Consider the following 21,272-nt stretch of genomic DNA (forward strand, 5'->3'; position numbering starts at 1 on the left):
GCCATAGTCTAAGTTTAGTGGTACAATTCTTCACTGAGATATTAGATAAACTGAAATCTTTGTTGAGATTTGTTTCTTTGTTAGATTTGTACTCATTTTAAAAAATCTAATAGTACTGTACTAGCTTTTCTTTTAAATTGTGGTGTTTTTTATATACCTGATTTCTCTCAAAGTAGGTATAGAAATTGATAATACAACAGCTTGAGGATGTTACTGAAAATTAAAAAACCCAGTTTTGGTATTTATATAGTTATTTTAGTGTTTTTCCCTCTGCTGAGGGATTTTTTTAAAATTTTAGATTACAGGTAAATATTTGCTTTGATATAATACTCTATAACTTTTTTCCTTGAGTCTTTATATAAGTTGATGTGGTATTTTCAATAGTATGTTTTTAAGCTAAAGGATTCCATATATTATTTATTTTTAACAAATTAATCAAGTGATTCCCCCTAACTTATTTTGCCTTCTGAAGATATATTTATATAACTTGGCATTCCATCCTGATAAGTGGTGATACCGAAGAGGGAAATGCTAACAGAACTCAGAAGTATCCCAGATCTAATGTCTTTAACAATCAGGTGCTGTTGTTTGCTTTATCTTATGGATAGCCAAAATTTTCTTTAAATTATTTAACAGGCTAGATGGTTTAGGGACTAGTTATAGTATTTAATTGCTTATCTGAAAATTAGCCAATTTAGCATCTATAGCATTTGTACTATGTTTCGTATTTCTGAAGTATTAATTGTGATTCTTAGTAACTACTGTGTTCTGTGGGACGTTCATGAGGGATGAAGAGAGAATATTGGATACTTTGACTCATAAAGAAACTTTTTTTATAATTATGGCAAAAATGCATGAATTTCAGTTGTGTCATTTTGGTTTTATTTTTGTAGAATATGCTGAGTTTCTACATTGCAAAGGAAAGAAATTTACAGATTTTGATGAAGTTCGCCATGAGATTGAAGCAGAAACAGATCGCGTGACTGGAATGAATAAAGGCATTTCCTCCATACCCATTAATTTACGAGTCTATTCCCCACATGGTAAGTAAAATAATAAAATTCCAAATTCTTCTCCTCAAACATTGATACTACATTAATTAACATACATCATTTGTACAGAAGATACAAATAGTGCTGGGTTTCTAGGGTATCCTTTGGATACTACCCATTAATGTTATGGTTCAAAGAGCTCTTAGGACATTTAAGGAGAGGCAGCAGGAGATGATTTTAATAAAAACAGAATTGAGTTAGGCATTAAATATTTTTCTTCATTTTTATTATAAGCTTTAAGAATTTGAGAAGGGTATGTATGAAAACTTCCATTTTTCAGTCTTTGCTGAAATCTTAGAGTTACATGTTACTATGGTTGCATCTTCCCCTATTGGATGTCTTGCAGCCATATATAATCCTATTTATTTTCTTCCTGAGAAATTAGCTCTGACTTTTTCCCCCAGACTATTGGTAGAAACTTATAAATTAGATAACCAATCCATAATGTGTGATGGGAAATAGCTTGTATGCTGACTAAATTTTTAGTGGGCAAATTTTCATTTCTTATTCCCTACTTAGTTCTATTGCTTTTAAAACAGAATATAAGTGACATAAGCTCAATTATGACTTCCCAAGGGTACTTGGTGCCAACATTGTTTATATAGAGAGGTTGGGCTAGAGTCATATTGTCACTGACTCTGTTTGTACAGCTAATTCAGTAAACCCAGGGCACCACGAATGGCTCACAGCTTTCTACTAGGCTAAGTGTTTAACTTTCTATAAAAAAAAATGATACTTTTTAAGGAAAGGGCAATCTTACCCTGCGAGTTTTTATACCACTTGAAGGCAATGTACAAGACTGGCAGACAGCATATGCATTTCTCATTTGGTGTTTTAATTATAACCCCCTAGTTACAGATATGACAGCTTTCTGAGCAAACTGTTAGGCATGCAAATCAGTGCCTTTCAAATTATGTTAAAGTGATCATTTGGCATAGCACAATCATATCATAAAAATAGAGAAAACTAGCAAAACCATTTTTATTTTATGCTCTTTATTCTACACACATGGGTTGGAGTTGTTCAGATATACAATGTAGAAGGCTGAGCTAAGTGACAAATGATTCTGTATTGTTATCTTTTAGCATTGAAGGTGTATGTAAGGCTCTTTTATCCTTTCCATACAGTGTTAAATCTAACCCTTATTGATCTACCTGGAATAACTAAAGTGCCCGTGGGAGATCAGCCACCAGATATCGAGTATCAGATCAGAGAAATGATTATGCAGTTCATCACAAGGGAGAACTGTCTGATTTTAGCTGTTACTCCAGCCAACACTGATCTTGCAAACTCAGATGCGCTGAAGCTAGCTAAAGAAGTTGATCCTCAAGGTGAGTGTGTGACTACTAAGATGAGAAGGAATTAAAGTGTCAGGAGTTTTGGTATCTTTAAAGGTAACATAAATTCTCAAGATTTGATTTCATTATAAATAAATTAGCCATTATTAATGTTGTTAAACCTTTTGTATTTTAAATAGAAAATTCAGTATTTAATATTAAAAATAAATAATTTTAGAAAAGATTTACTAAAGTAATGAAATTTATATAGTCAAAATCTGTATGAATCTAAGAATAATGAGATCTAAGAAAACAGGCATTTTTAAGCCTCATGGGCTGCATATTTTAAAAAGTTGGTAAAATAAACTTCTGGTACAGCAGAATTCAATCTACTAATTATTATGAGTTACCTGCATATACTCCCAATGAAAAATCTTTGTGTTTTTTACTTTGTCTTGTTTCTTTAAAATAGGAAGCTCTAATGCATGTAAGATATTATTTAGCTTTTAATTATTTGAGAAAAAATGTATGTATAAGCAGGGATTTATTTGGTATTGGCATCTCAATATCCAGAAAAGGTCCTTTCTTATGCAGATGTTTAAACTTTTTACTTCTCTGAGTTGAATAACGACAGTTTATCTTCAGAGACCTCAGTGCTGGCCTCGGTGTGTGTCTGTTTAAAATGATTGTGGAAGGGCATTCAATGATGTGCCCTTTCAATATGGAGATGCATGTTCTTCAATTCTAGGAATTTTTCTTTTTTGATAATTAATTGTCCCAATTTTCTTTGTTCTTTTTATCTGTAGTTCTTATTAGCATGTTAGAACTCCTGAATGAATCCTTTATTTCAGTCTTTCTCTTCTATAATCATTTCTTTGTCTTTTTGTTCTACTTTTTGCAAGATTTGCTCAACTTTATCTTCTGTTCTTCTGATTCATTTTAGAAGTTCCAAAAGCATATTTTTACCTTGTGAATGTTATTTTTATTTTTTAAAATAGCATCATGTTCTTGTTTTCATAAGTACGATATCTTCCTCCAAGGACTTTAGTGAGAGCTTTTTGAAGATTTTCTTTTGTAATCTACATTGTGTGAGTCTATTGTTTTCTGATTGTTTGTTTTTGTCTCTGTCTTTGATGTTAGTGACCTTTTTCAAATGTTTGTCGATCTTTTGCCGCGTGTTCGTGCATGAGAGTAGAGCACCAAAAAGCTGATTTATGTACATGACAGGGATTCATTGACCAGTGGGTTTTCCCATGGAGTAACTGTGCTGAGAGTTGACCATTTTGTTAGGAGACTTCAACTGTTAGGTTCTATGAGTATTTTCTCCTGAGCTGGAATGGTGTAAGCCTGATGTCTAGTGTTCTTGGAGCCAAGAATTGGTGGGGCAGGGGATGGAGTGGGAGGAGAATGGTTCTCACTATTCAGTGTGTACACTTTTAATTAATTCCTCTGCTTTCATAATGGCATTCCTGAAAGTCTTCTGGAGTCCAGAGTCCCTCTGGTTCAACCTCTTTTGAAGCACATCTTCAAGTACTCTGCTGAGGTTGAGGAAGGGTAGCTATGTGAGTGTGTCCTCTAGGAGCCGTCAGCCAATTCTTTTTTTCAGCTCCTCCTATACCCTAGCATTGGTTCTCTGATTCTTGGGCCTTTCCAGAATTCTGCAATGGTAACTGTTTTTTTCTTCTTGGTTTCCTCCACCATCCCTGAAACTGGGGCTTATAACAAAGCAGGTAGAGGCTCCAGATGACAAGTAAGGACCATCACCAGGACTCCCTTTACAGCATCAGCTGCTTGGAAGAGTCAGATTATAAACTGGGACTGGAATCTGGTTATAAAAATGGTGCTGAACCATTCCTGTCTTACTGCCTTCTTGTCCCATAGGAGATTGAGCCATGGTTGTCTGATTGGGACAGAGAGAGTCATACCATCAGTGAATTCTAGTGAGTTCAGCCGAGTCACATTCCTGAGGAGTCCACACGTAGTCCACGTAGAAAAAACAAATTCAGCTTCTCCTACTATACTCTCAAACATGATTCTGACTCCAGATGTGTGGTGATTTCTCCCCACTGCAAACAAGCAATTAATTCTTTTCTGCAGCAGACATCAGCTAGGTATCCTCTGATTAAATTTAATTCTGATAGTGTTTACCTGAAAATAGCATCAGATCACATTGGTTGAGGGTTCAGTCCCACAAGACCACCCCCACTTCTGATGCCAGTTACAAGATCCAGGTTGTTTACCCTGTGCTCTGACAGACTGGCTATAAATTGGGGTTTCTACAACCTTCTTCTTGTGTTCTATTAATTTGTTAGAGGGGCTCACAAAACTCAGAGAAACAGTTCTTTGTTATAAAGAATATTACAAGGGATACAGATGAAGAGATGCATAGGGCAATGTATGAGAAGTGATGTGGAGCTTCCATGTTCTCTCTGGGCACACCATCCTCTAGAAACCTCTGCATCTCCAGCTATCCAGAAGCTCTCCAAACCCAGTCCATTTTGGATTTTTATGGAAGCTTCATTATGTAGGCATGATTGATTAAATCATTAGCTATTGGTGATCAACTTAAACTTCAGCCCCTCATCCCTCCTAGGAGGTCATGCCTGTTCTTTCTAGTGACCAGTCCACATGCTGAAGCTATCCAGGAGCTTCCAGCCACTTACCAACCCATTAGCCTACAAAAAGATACGTATCACTTTGAAGATTCCAAGGACTTTGGTAGTTGTATGCTGGGGAATAGGGATGAAGATTAAAAATGCGTACCACAATATGACAATCCAGATGAAGCTTCATGGAGGACTGCAAATGATACCATTCAGTCCCTGATTTCTCTTTCGTCCTACCTTGGTTCAGCCTCCTTGAAATTGTTTCTGTTTTAAGATAAATTCTTTTCACGGGTGACAAGATGGCTATAGATATCCTATCTCACATCCTCACAACTTCAAATCTAGTGGAAGAAAAGCCATTGGAGAATATTTTATTTGTGTGTATTATGAATTTTATAATAAATGTAAACTAAAAAAATTGGGCAACTAATAAATCTTGTAAAGTGATTTCTTAAAATTGGTTTAACATATTCATGCTATATTTTACCCCTGTTGTGCACATAGGGAATATTAATGGGCAGTAACTACATCTCATTTCTCAGGCTGTTCAAAAGAAGATTCATTTATGACCTAAAATAAACTCATGTGATCACAGATCATTAGGTGAGAGCAATGAATGTGGAGGGAGTCATCAGTTTGCCAGAAAGGAATCAATCTCCACAAAGTAGTCATTCCCAGTATATTTGATGTGTTGTTATAGCATAAGGAAAATATAGCATTGACTGTCAGTCAGGAGTATGTCATTTTATGCCACAAATCTACTCCAGAAAGTTAAATGATATTAAAAAAAAACTATCATAGGTTTGGCTTATTTATGAGCTCATTTTTATTAGGTGCCACTTAGAAATTGTCATGTAAATGTTCATGAACTTACCTAAAATAAATCTCCTTTTTTGTGGATCATTAGAACTGCTGCTCCACCATTTACAGACCTACTTGCCCCCAATTTTTATATCCTACATATGGTGGTCCCAAGAGGAGACTTTTGAAAGTTTTGGTAGGAGTCATTGCTGATGAGATAGAATTTGTGTGTGCTATTTTGCCATTCTTTTTGTGTATGTCCTATGTCTTTTTGTTTCTCTATTTCTCTGTTACTGCCTCCTTTTGTGTTAAATATTTATTTTCTAGTATATAATTTTAATTCCTTGGTCATTTATTTTACTTTTTTGTTATTTTCTTAGTGGTTGCCATAGGATTACAATTAACATCTTAATTTATAGCAATCTAGTTTGGATCAATACCAACTTAATTTCAATAATACACATCATTTTGCTCCTATATAGCTCCACTCCCTCCCCTTCCTATGTGCTATTATTATCATACAAATCACAACTTTTACATTACATGCCTATCAACACAGAATATAATTGTAGCTTTATATGATTGTCTTTTAAATCAGATATGAGAAAAAAGAGTTACAAACAAAAATATGTTTATGTTGTCTATTATATTTAACTATGTATTTAACTTTACTGGTGTTCTTCAGTTTTTTCTGGGTATTTGAGTTACTGTCCAGTGTTCTTTTATTTCTGCCTGAAAGGCTCTCATTAATATTTCATGTAGGCTATGTCTGTCAGTAAGGGATTCTCTTGGTTTTTGTTTATCTTGGAATGTCTTAATTTCTCCTTAAATTTTGAAGGATCATTTTTACTTAAAGTTTTTTTCCTTTCATCAATTTGAGTATGTCATCCCACTACCATCTGATCTCCGTGGTCAAAATTCAGCTGTTAATCTCATTGAGGATCCTTTGAACATGATTTTCTTCTCTCTTGCTGCTTTCAAGATTCTTTTTTTTTTTTTTTTTTTGTCTTTTGGCAGTTTGATTATGACATCTGTAGGTACAGATCTTGTTGAGTTTATCCTACTTGGAGTTTGTTGACCTTCTTGTTTATCCTACTTGGAGTTTGTTGACCTTCTTGGATGTGTAGATTAATGCTTTTTAAATCAAATTTGAGAAATTTTCAACCATTATTTCTTCAATTATTCTTTCTTCCTCTTTCTCTCCTCTTCTCTTTCTGAGAATCACATTATGCGTATGTTGGTATGTATGTTGGTATGATGTTTTCACCAATCTCTGAGACTTTGTTCATGTTTCTTCATTCTTTCTTTTGTCTTTCTTTTCCTTAGACTGGGAGGAACAATCTCAATTGATCTGTCTTCAAGTTTGCTGATTCTTTCTGCCTATTCAGATCTGCTATTAAATCTCTATAGTGAATTTTTTTATTTCAGTTATTTTATCTCCAGATTTTCTATTTGGTTCTTTTAAAAAAATAATTTCTGTCTCCTTACTGATATTCTGTATTTGGTGAAACATTATTTTCATACATTCTTTTTGTTCTTTAGATTATCATTTTTTTTTTAGTTCTTAAAACATATTTAAAATAGACGATTTAAAGCCTTTGTCTAGTAATTTCAATTTCTGGGATTTTTCAGGGACAGTTTCTATTGACTGTATATTTTCTTTTGGGTTGGCCATACTTTCTATGCATATCTTAAAATATTTTTGGTTGAAAATTAGATATTTAAATAATGTGATGTGGCAGCACTAGAAACCAGATTCCTCTCTCCCTCCCAGTTTTTGTTGCTGTTTATTGTTGCTGCAGGTGCTGTTTAATTGGTTACTAATTTTCATGAACCAATTCTGCAAGTCTATATTCTTTGTTGTGTGTGGCCACTTAAGTCTTTGCTCAGCCTTTTATTTTTGTGGTCAGAACAGGGATTTTCTTAAATACCAGAGCCAGTAAATCGCTGAACATTTACCAAAGCTCTCAATGTGCATTTTGGGGTATGGCTTCAATACTCAGACAGGCAGTTTGCAACTCTGCCTTAATCCTAACTTCCTGCTTATGCAGAGCCTCAAGGTGAGCTAGAGGTGAGAATTTAGGATCTTCTGAGGTCTTTGCTGTGTTTGCAAAAAACCCCAAACATGCATGTGGCTTTCTAGATTCTAGGTTGTACATATATACAAAATTTTCAATGGCCTTTGTGGCCATCTCATTCCCAAACTTTTCCTTTTAAGTTTTTTGGTTAGTTTTTTCTTTCTTTCTTTTTCTTTTTTTTTTTTTTTTGCCCCAATTGTTATTGCTCCCTGAGACCTGCGATGTTGAACAATTGCCACTGATTATTTTTGACAAATTTTTTCTGGGGAAAGAGGCTTTTCACTCTGAATAAGCTCCAAGTCAGGTCAAGTAAAGAAAAGCCCAGTGAATGGGGTTTTTTAGGGAACTGCTAGACAGGTTAAATAATTACAATTGTCTGAAAATTGTATTTTTGATGCTCTCCAACCCCATTCTGTCCCCTCCAGGGGTTTCTAGGGTTCTGATTTTCACCATGACTGTGGAGTTTTTGTGTTCAAGGCTACCGTAGAGATGAAAAGGGGATGGGCATAGAGCAAGTTCAAACACCACATGGCTTGTTCTTACTGAAATCCAGGGTTTTTTTTTTTTTTTTTTTTTTGAGATGGAGTTTTTGCTCTTGCTGCCCAGGCTGGAGTGCAATGGCACAGTCTCAGATCACTGCAACCTCTGCCTCCTGGGTTCAAGTGATTCTCCTACCTCATCCTCCCAAGTAGTTGGGATTACAGGCATGTGCCACCACATCCAGCTAATTTTTTGCATTTAGTGGAGACAGGGTTTTTTTATTTTTTTATTTTTTATTTTATTTTATTATTATTATACTTTAAGTTTTAGGGTAAATGTGCACAATGTGCAGGTTTGTTACATATGTATACATGTGCCATGTTGGTGTGCTGCACCCATTAACTCGTCATTTAGCATTAGGTATATCTCCTAATGCTGTCCCTCCCCCCTCCCCCCACCCCACAACAGTCCCCAGAGTGTGATGTTCCCCTTCCTGTGTCCATGTGTTCTCATTGTTCAGTTCCCACCTATGAGTGAGAACATGCGGTGTTTGGTTTTTTGTCCTTGTGATAGTTTGCTGAGAATGATGATTTCCAGTTTCATCCATGTCCCTACAAAGGACATGAAATCATCATTTTTTGTGGCTGCATAGTATTCCATGGTGTATATGTGCCACATTTTCTTAATCCAGTCTATCATTGTTGGACATTTGAGTTGGTTCCAAGTCTTTGCTATTGTGAATAGTGCCGCAATAAACATATATGTGTATGTGTCTTTATAGCAGCATGATTTATAGTCCTTTGGGTATATACCCAGTAATGGGATGGCTGGGTCAAATGGTATTTCTAGTTCTAGATCCCTGAGGAATCGCCACACTGACTTCCACAATGGTTGAACTAGTTTACAGTCCCACCAACAGTGTAAAAGTGTTCCCATTTCTCCACATCCTCTCCAGCACCTGTTGTTTCCTGACTTTTTAATGATGGCCATTCTAACTGGTGTGAGATGGTATCTCACTGTGGTTTTGATTTGCATTTCTCTGATGGCCAGTGATGATGAGCATTTTTTCATGTGTTTTTTGGCTGCATAAATGTCTTCTTTTGAGAAGTGTCTGTTCATGTGCTTCACCCACTTTTTGATGAGGTTGTTTGTTTTTTTCTTGTAAATTTGTTTGAGTTCACTGTAGATTCTGGATATTAGCCCTTTGTCAGATGAGTAGGTTGTGAAAATTTTCTCCCAATTTGTAGGTTGCCTGTTCACTCTCAGAGTAGTTTCTTTTGCTGTGCAGAAGCTCTTTAGTTTAATTAGATCCCATTTGTCAATTTTGGCTTTTGTTGCCATTGCTTTTGATGTTTTAGACATGAAGTCCTTGCCCATGCCTATGTCCTGAATGGTAATGCCTAGGTTTTCTTCTAGGGTTTTTATGGTTTAGGTCTAACATGTTAGTCTTTAATTCATCTTGAATTAATTTTTGTATAAGGTGTAAGGAAGGGATCCAATTTCCGCTTTCTACATATGGCTAGCCAGTTTTCCCAGCACCATTTATTAAATAGGGAATCCTTTCCCCATTGCTTGTTTTTGTTAGGTTTTTCAAAGATCAGATAGTTGTAGATATGCGGTGTTACTTCTGAGGGCTCTGTTCTGTTCCATTGATCTATATCTCTGTTTTGGTACCAGTATCATGCTGTTTTGGTTACTGTAGCCTTGTAGTATAGTTTGAAGTCAGGCAGCATGATGCCTCCAGCTTTGTTCTTTTGGCTTAGGATTGACTTGGCGATGAGGGCTCTTTTTTGGTTCCATATGAACTTTAAAGTAGTTTTTTCCAATTCTGTGAAGAAAGTCATTGGTAGCTTGATGGGGATGGCATTGAATCTATAAATTACCTTGGGCAGTATGGCCATTATCATGATATTGATTCTTCCATCCCATGAGCATGGAATGTTCTTCCATTTGTTTGTATCCTCTTTCATTGAGCAGTGGTTTGTAGTTCTCCTTGAAGAGGTCCTTCACATCCCTTGTAAGTTGGATTCCTAGGTATTTTATTCTCTTTGAAGCAATTGTGAATGAGAGTTCACTCATGGTTTGGCTCTCTATTTGTCTGTTATTGGTGTATAAGAATGCTTGTGATTTTTGTACATTGATTTTCTATCCCGAGACTTTGCTGAAGTTGCTTATCAGCTTAAGGAGATTTTGGGCTGAGACAATGGGGTTTTCTAGATATACAATCATGTCATCTGCAAACACAGACAATTTGACTTCCTCTTTTCCTAATTGAATACCCTTTATTTCCTTCTCCTGCCTAATTGCCCTGGCCAGAACTTCCAACACTATGTTGAATAGGAGTGGTGAGAGAGGGCATCCCTGTCTTGTGCCAGTTTTCAAAGGGAATGCTTCCAGTTTTTGCTCATTCAGTGTGATATTGGCTGTGGGTTTGTCATAGATAGCTCTTATTATTTTGAGATACGTCCCATCAATACCTAATTTATTGAGAGTTTTTAGCATGAAGGGTTGTTGAATTTTGTCAAAGGCCTTTTCTGCATCTATTGAGATAATCATGTGGTTTTTGTCTTTGGTTCTGTTTATATGCTGGATTACATTTATTGATTTGTGTATGTTGAACCAGCCTTGCATCCCAGGGATGAAGCCCACTTGATCATGGTGGATAAGCTTTTTGATGTGCTGCTGTATTCAGTTTGCCAGTATTTTACTGAGGGTATTTGCAACAATGTTCATCAAGGATATTGGTCTAAAATTCTCTTTTTTGGTTGTGTCTCTGCCCGGCTTTGGTATCAGGATGATGCTGGCCTCATAAAATGAGTTAGGGAGGATTCCCTCTTTTTCTGTTGATTGGAATAGTTTCAGAAGGAATGGTACCAGTTCCTCCTTGTACCTCTGGTAGAATTCGGCTGTGAAGCCATCTGGTCCTGGACTCTTTTTGGTTGGTAAGCTATTGATTATTGCCACAATTTCAGAGCCCGTTATTGGTCTATTCAGAGATTCACCTTCTTCCTGGTTTACTCTTGGGAGGGTGTATGTGTCAAGGAATTTATCCATTTCTTCTAGATTTTCTAGTTTATTTGCGTAGAGGTGTTTGTAGTATTCTCTGATGGTAGTTTGTATTTCTGTTGGATCGGTGGTGATATCCCCTTTATCATTTTTTATTGCATCTATTTGATTCTTCTCTCTTTTCTTCTTTATTAGTCTTGCTAGCGGTCTATCAATTTTGTTGATGTTTTCAAAAAACCAGCTCCTGGATTCATTAATTTTTTGAAGGGTTTTTTGTGCCTCTATTTCCTTCAGTTCTGCTCTGATTTTAGTTATTTCTTACCTTCTGCTAGCTTTTGAATGTGTTTGCTCTTGCTTTTCTAGTTCTTTTAATTGTGATGTTAGGGTGTCAATTTTGGCTCTTTCCTGCTTTCTCTTGTGGGCATTTAGTGCTATAAGTTTCCCTCTACACACTGCTTTGAATGTGTCCCAGAGATTCTGGTATGTTGTGTCTTTGTCCTTGTTGGTTTCAAAGAACATCTTTATTTCTGCCTTCATTTCGTTATGTACCCAGTAGTCATTCAGGAGCAGGTTGTTCAGTTTCCATGTAGTTGAGCGGTTTTGAGTGAGTTTCTTAATCCTGAGTTCTAGTTTGATTGCACTGTGGTCTGAGAGACAGTTTGTTATAATTTCTGTTCTTTTACATTTGCTGAGGAGAGCTTTACTTCCAAGTATTGGTCAATTTTGGAATAGGTGTGGTGTGGTGCTGAAAAAAATGTATATTCTGTTGATTTGGGGTGGAGAGCTCTGTAGATGTCTATTAGGTCTGCTTGGTGCAGAGCTGAGTTCAATTCCTGGATATCCTTGTTAACTTTCTGTCTCTTTGATCTGTCTAATGTTGACAGTGGGGTGTTAAAGTCTCCCATTATTATTGTGTGGGAGTCTAAGTCTCTTTGTAGGTCACTCAGGACTTGCTTTATGAATCTGGGTGCTCCTTTATTGGGTGCATATATATTTAGGATAGCTAGCTCTTCTTGTTGAATTGATCCCTTTACCATTATGTAATGGCCTTCTTTGTCTCTTTTGCTCTTTGTTGGTTTAAAGTCTGTTTTATCAGAGACTAGGATTGCAACCCCTGCCTTTTTTTGTTTTCCATTTGCTTGGTAGATCTTCCTCCATCCTTTTATTTTGAGCCTATGTGTGTCTCTGCATGTGAGATGGGTTTCCTTAATACAGCACACTGCTGGGTCTTGACTCTTTATCCAATTTGCCAGTCTGTGTCTTTTAATTGGAGCATTTAGTCCATTTACATTTAAAGTTAATATTGTTATGTGTGAATTTGATCCTAGTGGAGACGGGGTTTCACCATGTTGGTCAGGCTGGTTTCATACTCCTGACCTCAAGAGATCCACCCACCTCGACCTCCCAAAGTGTTGGGATTACAGGCGTGAGCGACTGTGCCTAGCTGGAAATCCAGGTTTTTTTTTTTTTTTTTTTGAGTATTTACTCCTCAGATTGTTGTAAGCCTTTGATTAATTTCCAGAGTTCTGAAACAGTTGGCTTTAACAAGTTTTGCCAGTGTTCTTTCTTACTGCCTTTATCGAAAAGTGGCCTTTTCAGAGGTCCTTATTCCAGCATTCCCATTTATATTCTCATTCTGGTCCTATACAACTGTAATAACAACAAACTTTTCATATAACAGTCATTTGATTTGGGATGGTGAGGGCAATCTGGTTATGACATCTGTTACCCTGTTTGTCTTCAGGAATGATTTGGTTGACTGTGCAAGTGGCCTGTTCTCACCACTTAATGTGCATCTTTCCTGATATTTTGCCCTTGGCTAAACAGGATGACCTATTTAGATAATAAAGGAGCATTCTTCGTTCTTTATTTATCTGAATTAGAATCTTATCCACCAAGGTACGTAATTATCGTTTTCTGAGAGGTAGTGTATTTTAGGCAGTAGCTACTTTGTACTAAATTAAATCTTTTTGACATAGACAGGCAATTTTCACCTAAATGGGATTTGAGTATATTTGAATATATACTTGGGAAGACAGCTCATCTTGATAAGTTAATTATAAATTATTTGCATAATAATATTCAGATTGAAAACTTCTATAAAAATAAATATTATTAAATGTTGGGATATATTTACATATGTTTTATATTAAGTTTCACAGGAAATTATTCACTCAATATATGCAGAATGTCACAAATTTGTGGCTAGACAAAGTTCAAGCTCATCTTTTGCATCATTTATGAAAAATAGTTTTACTGAGTGAAAGGGTTTTTAGCATAATTTCAAGGGGAATGGCTATATAATTTGAAATGTCAAACTCCTAGCCATGAGAATTATATGATGTTTTGAATATATTTTTCTCTGTATAGTGGTCTTTACTTTTCAAAGTGCTCTTACTTTTGCTTTAGTTTCACCAGAATACTGGAGGTTGGTATGTGTGAGATCCTGTTTTGGGGTAAGGAAGTTTATCTAGGTAATATATACAGTGGTTGAATAACATACCTATAAACACAACATGTGCTTATGGTATAGCCCCTCCCCTCCTCCTCCAGTACTTTTTCCACTTCATCAGACCATTCCTCTGCTAGTTGCCTTATTAAATGATGTAGATAAAAATAAACACAGGGCTTGGAAGCAGATCCGTCACATCCTGATTGTGTGTCCTTGGGCAAGTTATTTAACTTCTTTGAACCTTATTACTTAATCTCTAAAATGAAATGAAATTATCATAACCCTTACCTCAAAAGTTTGCTATAATAATTAAGATAAATTATTATAAAGATAATAATTGGCTCGGCATGGTGGCTCACACCTATAATTCTAACACTTTGGGAGGCCAAGGTGGGCAGATTGCTTGAGTCCAGGAGTTCAAGACCAGCCTGGGCAACATGGTGAAACCCCATCTGTTCAAAAAATATAAAAAAAGTTAGTGGGATGTGGTGGCACATGCTTGTAGTCCCACCTACTTGGGAGACTAAAGTGGGAGGATTACCTGAGCCCAGGAGGTCGAGGCTGTGGTGAGCTGTGATCACGCTACTGCACTCCAGCCTAGGTGACAGAGTGAGACCTTGTGTCAAAAAAAAAAAAAAAAAAAAAGATAACACTTAGTCGAAACAGCTAACCAAATGCTAGCAGTTATTTTCCTCTTGAAAATAATTAAAGGAAACTTTACCAGGCTTTGTTTTTTTATTTGTTGTATAGAACTTATAAATTTAATAAGCTTTTCTTTAAAGCAATCAGTTATATTTCATAATTCAAGCTACTGCCCACACCCATATGATTTAAGGAGGCTTGATAATACTAAAAAATAGAATTATAATAGAATTATTTTGAATATTTTAATAATGTGTTATGCAATAAGCATAATTTCAGATTCATCTGCAAATTGCTAGATTAACTATAGGTGAAAGAAGGTCTTAGGTAGGTTGGGGCTGGGGTGGGAGACGAGGAGGATTATCCTGAGCTTGGCTTGATTTGCTTCAGGATTATGCTAGCTGCTGCTCATGGATTTAGAGTAAAGGAGCAGACTAAGATTCCTAGCACAGTCTCTCCGTAGAGAGAGCGTTCAGTGCTTTCTCAAAGGAGCACTTCCTCCAGCTATTTTGTTTATTTATTTATTGGCACCCCAGATGGGACAGGAACCCTTCAGCTAATTACAATTGTGCTCATATACACTAACAATTCAGTCACTCCCTTTGTTAATTTATTAATTTATTGCTTAAAAGACATTTATCAGGCATCTGTTGAGCCAGCAAAATGCTCCTGGTCAGTAGTGTAAGTTCAATGTGCTGTACCACCTGGTAGGACACTAGACTAGCAGGTGCTCAGTATGTGTTTCTGATTATCTTCTTGTTTCTCCACCATTCTAAAAAATAGGCTATTGGTTTACATGGCATCTTGTGTGTGAAGAGTCACAGAAGTCCCTGGATGATCACCTTTATGAAATGAACATTTTCATGTTTTAGGGGATGTGATTTGGCCTGCAGCATATATTAATTCAAGTGAAATGAGTTGTGTAATAACACCATGTGTCATATGTTATAACCCAAAGTATGCCAGTCAGGTGGTATCACCCCAGTTTTCTATAGGTGGAATTGAGCTAGAGAGGTCTGGAACTTGATCACTGTCAAGCAGCTGGTAAGAGGCTGATGCATGATATAAGTGCCTGTCTCAGATGCCAATAGTGTAATTCTTTCCATTATATCATCTATCTCTCTCTGTTTTAAGCACTTTATTCAGCGATAATCATGAATACATGTTAGAATTAAAAAATATATAAAGAAGCCAAAATATGAAATTCTACAGTACTAAATATGGTGAAACACTGTTAAAGTTACACTGTGGTTTGCTCTAAACTTCTAGAGCAAATATTGTGAATGCAGGAAAAACAATTGGTTTAGGAGTTCATACTTATGTTACTGCGTGAATGCTTCTTGATTACATCCCCAAAGCACTCAGTGAGCATTGTCTTCAATTGGTTTAATGTAATTTTCACTTTTCCATATCAGTTTTTAATATGGCTACATTGCTTTAATTAATTTTAAAAGATTATTCTAGTTGCTTGTTCATTTATTTAACAAATAATGAATGAGCACTTACTATGTGTCAAGTACCATTCTTATCATCAGGAATACAGTGGTGACCAAGACAAAATTCTTGGTCTTCTAGAGTTTATATTCTAATGGGGGAAACAGACAGATAACAGAGAACCCATTAGTATAATGTCAGGTGTTATGAAGAAAAATAAGTTCTGCAAAGAAAAATGAAACAGAATAAGAGAAGAGAGATTGATTGGGAATGCTGTCTTAGACTGATGGCCTAAGGAGGCAGCATTTAAGCAGAGAACTGATGAAGTGAGGGAATAAGCCCTGTGACCATCTGGAAGAGGAGTGTTCCAGGCAAAGGGGACAGTAAGCACAAAGGAATGAGAGTGGAACTGGCTTGACATGTTGAGGAACAGCAAGGAGGATGTCGAGGCTAGAACTCAGCAGAAAAGTGTGGTTGGTTCTGCAATCAGAGAGGTAGCCAGGGCCTGGATCATGTGGGGTTTTGTAGATCACAACGGAGGCTTTGTATTTTTTTCAAAGTGGGCTGAGCAGCCAGTGGAGGGTTTTAAGAGTAGAGAGGCAAGATCTGACTGATATTTTCATAGTCAGTGTGGCTGCTCTGAGAAGACTGAAGACGGGCATGAAGAGAAGCAAGGAGACCAGTTAGGTTATTGTATCAGAGAGGTCCAGCAGGGGGCGAGGTGATGTGCTTTGGAATAAGAGAGGAATGGTACTGAGGGAAGAAGTTGTCTGATTCAAGGTACACTGTGAAAGTAGAGCTGATAGACTTTACTAATGGTTTGCTTCATGTGTTCAAAAGAAAGAAGTCAAGGATGACTCCAAGGGTTTTACCCAAAGGAACAGGTTAAATGGTTGTGTCATTTACTGAGATTAGGACTATTGAGAGAGGAAAATATTGTGGGAGATCAAGAGTTCTATTTTGGAAATATAAAATCTGAGATGCTCATTAAACACCTAAGTGGTGGTATTACATATAAGAGACTGGATCCAGTTCAAGAGCAGAGTTTCAAACTGGAGTTATGAATCATTGAGTTATCAGTCTATAGTGGTATACAGGTTTAAACTGTGCTCCTCACCCCTCCAAGAAAGATATATGTAAGGCCCAACAATCTCCTCTCCCCCATCCCATACCTGTGAATATTTGGAAATAAGGTCTTTGCAGATGTTTTTAAGTTAAGTATCTTGAGAGATGAGATAATCCTGGATTTAGGGTGGACCCTAAAATCCAATAACTGGTATCTTTATAAGAGAAAAGAGAGAGAGATTTAAGACAGAGAGAGACAAGATAGAAGGCCAGGTGAAGATGGAGGCAGAGATTGGAGTTATGTTGCCACAGCCAAAGAATGCCAGGAGTCACCAGAAGTTGTCAGAGGCAAGGAAGAACCCTTCTGTAGAGCCTTTGGAAGGAGTGAGCATGACACTACTGACAGCTGGATTTTGGATGTCTGGCTTGCAGACTGTGAGACAACAAATTCCTGTTGTTTTAAGCCACTTGTTTGTGGTAATTTGTTATGACAGCCCTATGGAATTAATTCAGATGGTGTCTACAGCTTTGAGACTAGTTGAGTTGGGATTACTTAGGAGATGAGTGTAGGTAGAGAAGAGAAGAGGGCCAGAGACAGAGCCCCGGGGCACTCCAGTATTTTAGCAGTGGTGAACAGGAGGGAAAATCGCAGAGGTGATGAAGAAGCGGTAGAGAATCAAGTGACTATGGCATTCCAGAGGACAAGAGAAAAATGGCTTCAAGAAGGGCAATGTAATCGGCCACGCCAAATGTGGCTGAGAGATGGAGGAAAGTGATGTGGCAGGTCAACCAGGCCTACTGCTTAGGAATGGTGAGGAAGCCCAGTAACAGTTAGAAATGAAACACGGGAGTCAGTAAGTGTCGGGGAGTGAGATTTCTCCTACATCTCCCTTAGATTGTGCCCAACCTAAAGACGTCAAAGACAGAGCACCCATATTTCTTTGTCCCTCTGGCTTGTCAGTTTTCCCCAGTTCTCACAGGCTGTATTGAACTTCAAACTTAAAATGCTGCTCTGTGAGGAGCCAGGGAGATGCTGAGAAGCTGCATCCATTCAGTCACTCATATTCTTAGCTCCTGATTCCTTTCCATCCACTGCTGGAAGATTCAGTAGTAAACAGAAAGAAAACATCCTTGAACTTGGTCCAAATCATCCTCACTTCCAATCTTTGTATCAAAACTAGACTTTTGTGTTTCACCCAATGGAGATAAGCGTGGAGAACTGACCACTGGATCTGGCACTTGAGGGTCACTGGTGACCTTGATAAGAAGGGTTTGGTAGGAAAGTCTCCTTAGAGAGGGTTCAAGGAAACTTGGCTGTGAGGAAGTGAAGACAGGAATTATAGACAGCTCTTTAAGGCCCACTGTAGAGGGAAACAGAAAAATGAAACACCAACAATAGTAGTGTAAGATGAAGAGAATGTTTCTGAAAGATGGGAGATATTATAACTTGTTTGTGTGTTGATGGAAATGATGTTGAAGAGAAATTAAATTGGTGATGGAGGCTAGAGATGAGATAAATGCAGGAGAATGGGGTAAAGACAGGAAAAATGAGTGAGAAATGTCCTTGATTTAGGAGAATGAGAATGAGATACAGAGCACCTGTGAGAGTCCTGGCCATAGATTGAAAAGAATTGGATTATTTTTCCATTTTAATCGTAGGAAAGGAAGAGGACATGGAGACAGATGAAGTTAGTTGATAAATTGATTAGTGGGGAGGTAGCTTTTTATCGTATTGAGTTTATTTATGATGGCTGAGTATCTGCCTATCCTGATAGGTTCTAATGATTGTATAATAAAGACACTATGTTTACACTGTTGCTCAAGGTGCCTAGCAGTGTCGCTGACATCTGCTTGTTTTATAGATATTGCTATACCCTGGCTGAGCAGTTCACCCTTGAGAGACATTCACATTTCCTGTATGGAAAGCAGAGGAGTTAGTGGTGATGTTGATTGATTACTTGATCACGAGTTCATTACCCATGAAGACTATAACTGTGCCTTTTATCTTCTGAGCACAGCAGTATTTTAGCATTACCCATCTAGCTTGTCATCTACAATAGAGGGCTGTTCAAAGGCCTTGCTAGGGAGGCAAATGTGTCTGGAAATCCCTTTCACGGTGATTCATTTCACAGCAAATGAATTTCATTTCTAAATCTAGCATGACCAGAGGTCTTCCTAGAGTACAAAACCATCCCAAGAGGAGTGTGAGACCTGGCTGGGAAAGAGGGCACCATCTTCTCTTGAGATGAAATTCGTGAATTGGGCCAGAATTAACTAGTAAGCTGGTGGCAGACTTTTAAATTCATCTTATGGGGGGTGTGTCCCTACATACCTCCTTCAGCATTTGCTTTTTGATGTCTCCCTCTTAAATCTGGAAAATGTTAAAAATCCATGAGTGATGTAAACTGATATTCATTGACCTTTGGCAACATTTAGCATATATCCAATTTGCTGTCTGGTCATAGAGATGGTGGAGGTGCTGCTTAGTTGAACAGAAGCTTCAAACATCCAGGCATTGTCAACACTCAGAATATAACAAATATGTTTATAAACTGCAAAAATAAAAACAATTCATGGAGGAAACCTATTTTCCAGGTACTATATCTGTCTCTGCACCTATTCTTCACCCCAATTAGATTTCCATTTTACCTTAAAATTCTTTGCTTAAGTATTTGACTAACTTAACAAATGTAATAGATGCTAATTAATTGCATTGAGCGCCCAAATGCTACTTGATATTTATTGAATCAGTTAATATGTATGAAAAAATCAGATTAAAAAATAACTTCGTATGTAGCTCATAGAAGCCATGCTTTGACTTCTTCAGGAATATGTTTTTGAGCTTTTTATAATATGGGTGAGACCCGTAAACTCAATTAGAAAATAGAAGCAAAGACTAAACCTGAAGGGTTTGGAGTCTTTGAAAAATTTGTTTTACAAGTTCTATCCAATTCATTTTTCTTTTAAATTGAGAATTTACTATGCACTGGGCTTGAACAAGACAAACGCTAAGTCATGTTATAATTCAGCTTGTTTGCAAAGAGTAGATCATTTATCTGCATGTTGAGAAATGGGCTTGCCCAAGTATAGAGGAATACTTTCATTTTAAGCTTTAAAAAGTAAATTGAGTCTTATTGAGATTTGAAAATATGACAACAAACACATTAGCTTTATAGGCTTAAAAAAGCTTTTTATGAAAATATATATTCTTTGATATGCTGATTTAATTGGGAAAATAAAATGTTATGATTATAAAATTTACTGTGAAAAAAAGGAAGAATATTTTTAGGACTTGAATGTGAATGTGTGTGTGTAAAATTTGGATTTTTAAAAAGTAAGAACAAAAGAAAAATGTGAAGGCACGATGACAAAGTGAATGTGCTGTTAAAATGGAGCTTGTTATTGTCATCAATGTAAAAGGCCTCAACGTGGATTTCTAATGCGTTCATTCCTTTTTTGCCACTGGGGGTCACTGTAAAGACGCTGCTTGAAGAAGTTTAAAATTTCCCTGATGCTCTTTGTGGAGTTTGAATGTAGAAATTTAATGTAGAAAAGAAACACTGCTCATGAAAAAGACTTGAAAAAGTAAGAAGATAATAAATATATTCTCTTTCTGAATTTAATTGCCAATTAGTAATATGAATCTTCATTTTTTTCAGAAATTATATTAATATATGGATGTGTTGCTTTGCTATTCAAGGTAAAAGTGTTTAATAATGATGACTTTAGTGTTACAGAATAATTGTGCTCTTATGTCTTTCTTATTTCAAAGACATTAAAACACAATTAACAGTTTCCTATGCAATTAAATCTTACTCATGGATTCTGATGTGACCATGAGTTTCTAACATTTCCGTTAATGTAATAGCTCTTTTAAAAGTTGTTATAAAAACATATTCTACAAGCCATGCCAAGAATATATAATTAAACTAGATTCATACAGTTATTTTGTTGGCAGTATAAATAAAACATGACAGTGAAAAAAAAAAACGCAATTCTTCTAAAGTTCTGTAAGAACTCCATTTTTCATTGCTGAGTTTTAGGATCTTCCCCTCCCTCCTCTCCTGCCACCTCCCCTTCCTCTTTTTCCTCTATTTCTTCCCCCTCCCCTTCTTGCTCTCCAACATTTCTTGAGTGGCTACCAGGTACCTTGAATAGAAGAAAAACTATTTTTTTCCATTGAGATAAGAGTGAAGTAAGGAAGTGTACATGAGGCCTATACGTAGATATCTGGAGAGGTATTTGAATAATTTACTGCCTATTGACATAGATTTTTTCACTTTAAGTGAGGAGCAAGGCTATCAGCTGAGGAAGAACTAGGGTGGGGGTGAGGTAAGGATGATGAAAGAGAAGGGGGTTGTGTAAGACATTTAGGGAGA

General features: G+C 36.7%; 1 protein-coding gene across 15 annotated transcripts in view; it reads left to right on the top strand.

Annotated features, from left to right (window-relative positions):
* Positions 1 to 21,272, top strand: part of DNM3 (dynamin 3) — a 607,865-nt gene that overhangs the window by 151,506 nt on the left and 435,087 nt on the right. For all 15 annotated transcript variants that reach the window (XM_063627329.1, XM_063627332.1, XM_063627326.1 and 12 more), the window contains exons 3-4: positions 894 to 1,043; positions 2,180 to 2,383. In XM_063627329.1, the coding sequence (XP_063483399.1) occupies positions 894 to 1,043; positions 2,180 to 2,383 (354 nt within the window). The remainder of the gene's footprint in view (positions 1 to 893; positions 1,044 to 2,179; positions 2,384 to 21,272) is intronic.

Source organism: Symphalangus syndactylus, chromosome 12 (assembly GCF_028878055.3).
Source record: "Symphalangus syndactylus isolate Jambi chromosome 12, NHGRI_mSymSyn1-v2.1_pri, whole genome shotgun sequence".
Classification (NCBI taxonomy): Eukaryota; Metazoa; Chordata; class Mammalia; order Primates; family Hylobatidae; genus Symphalangus; species Symphalangus syndactylus.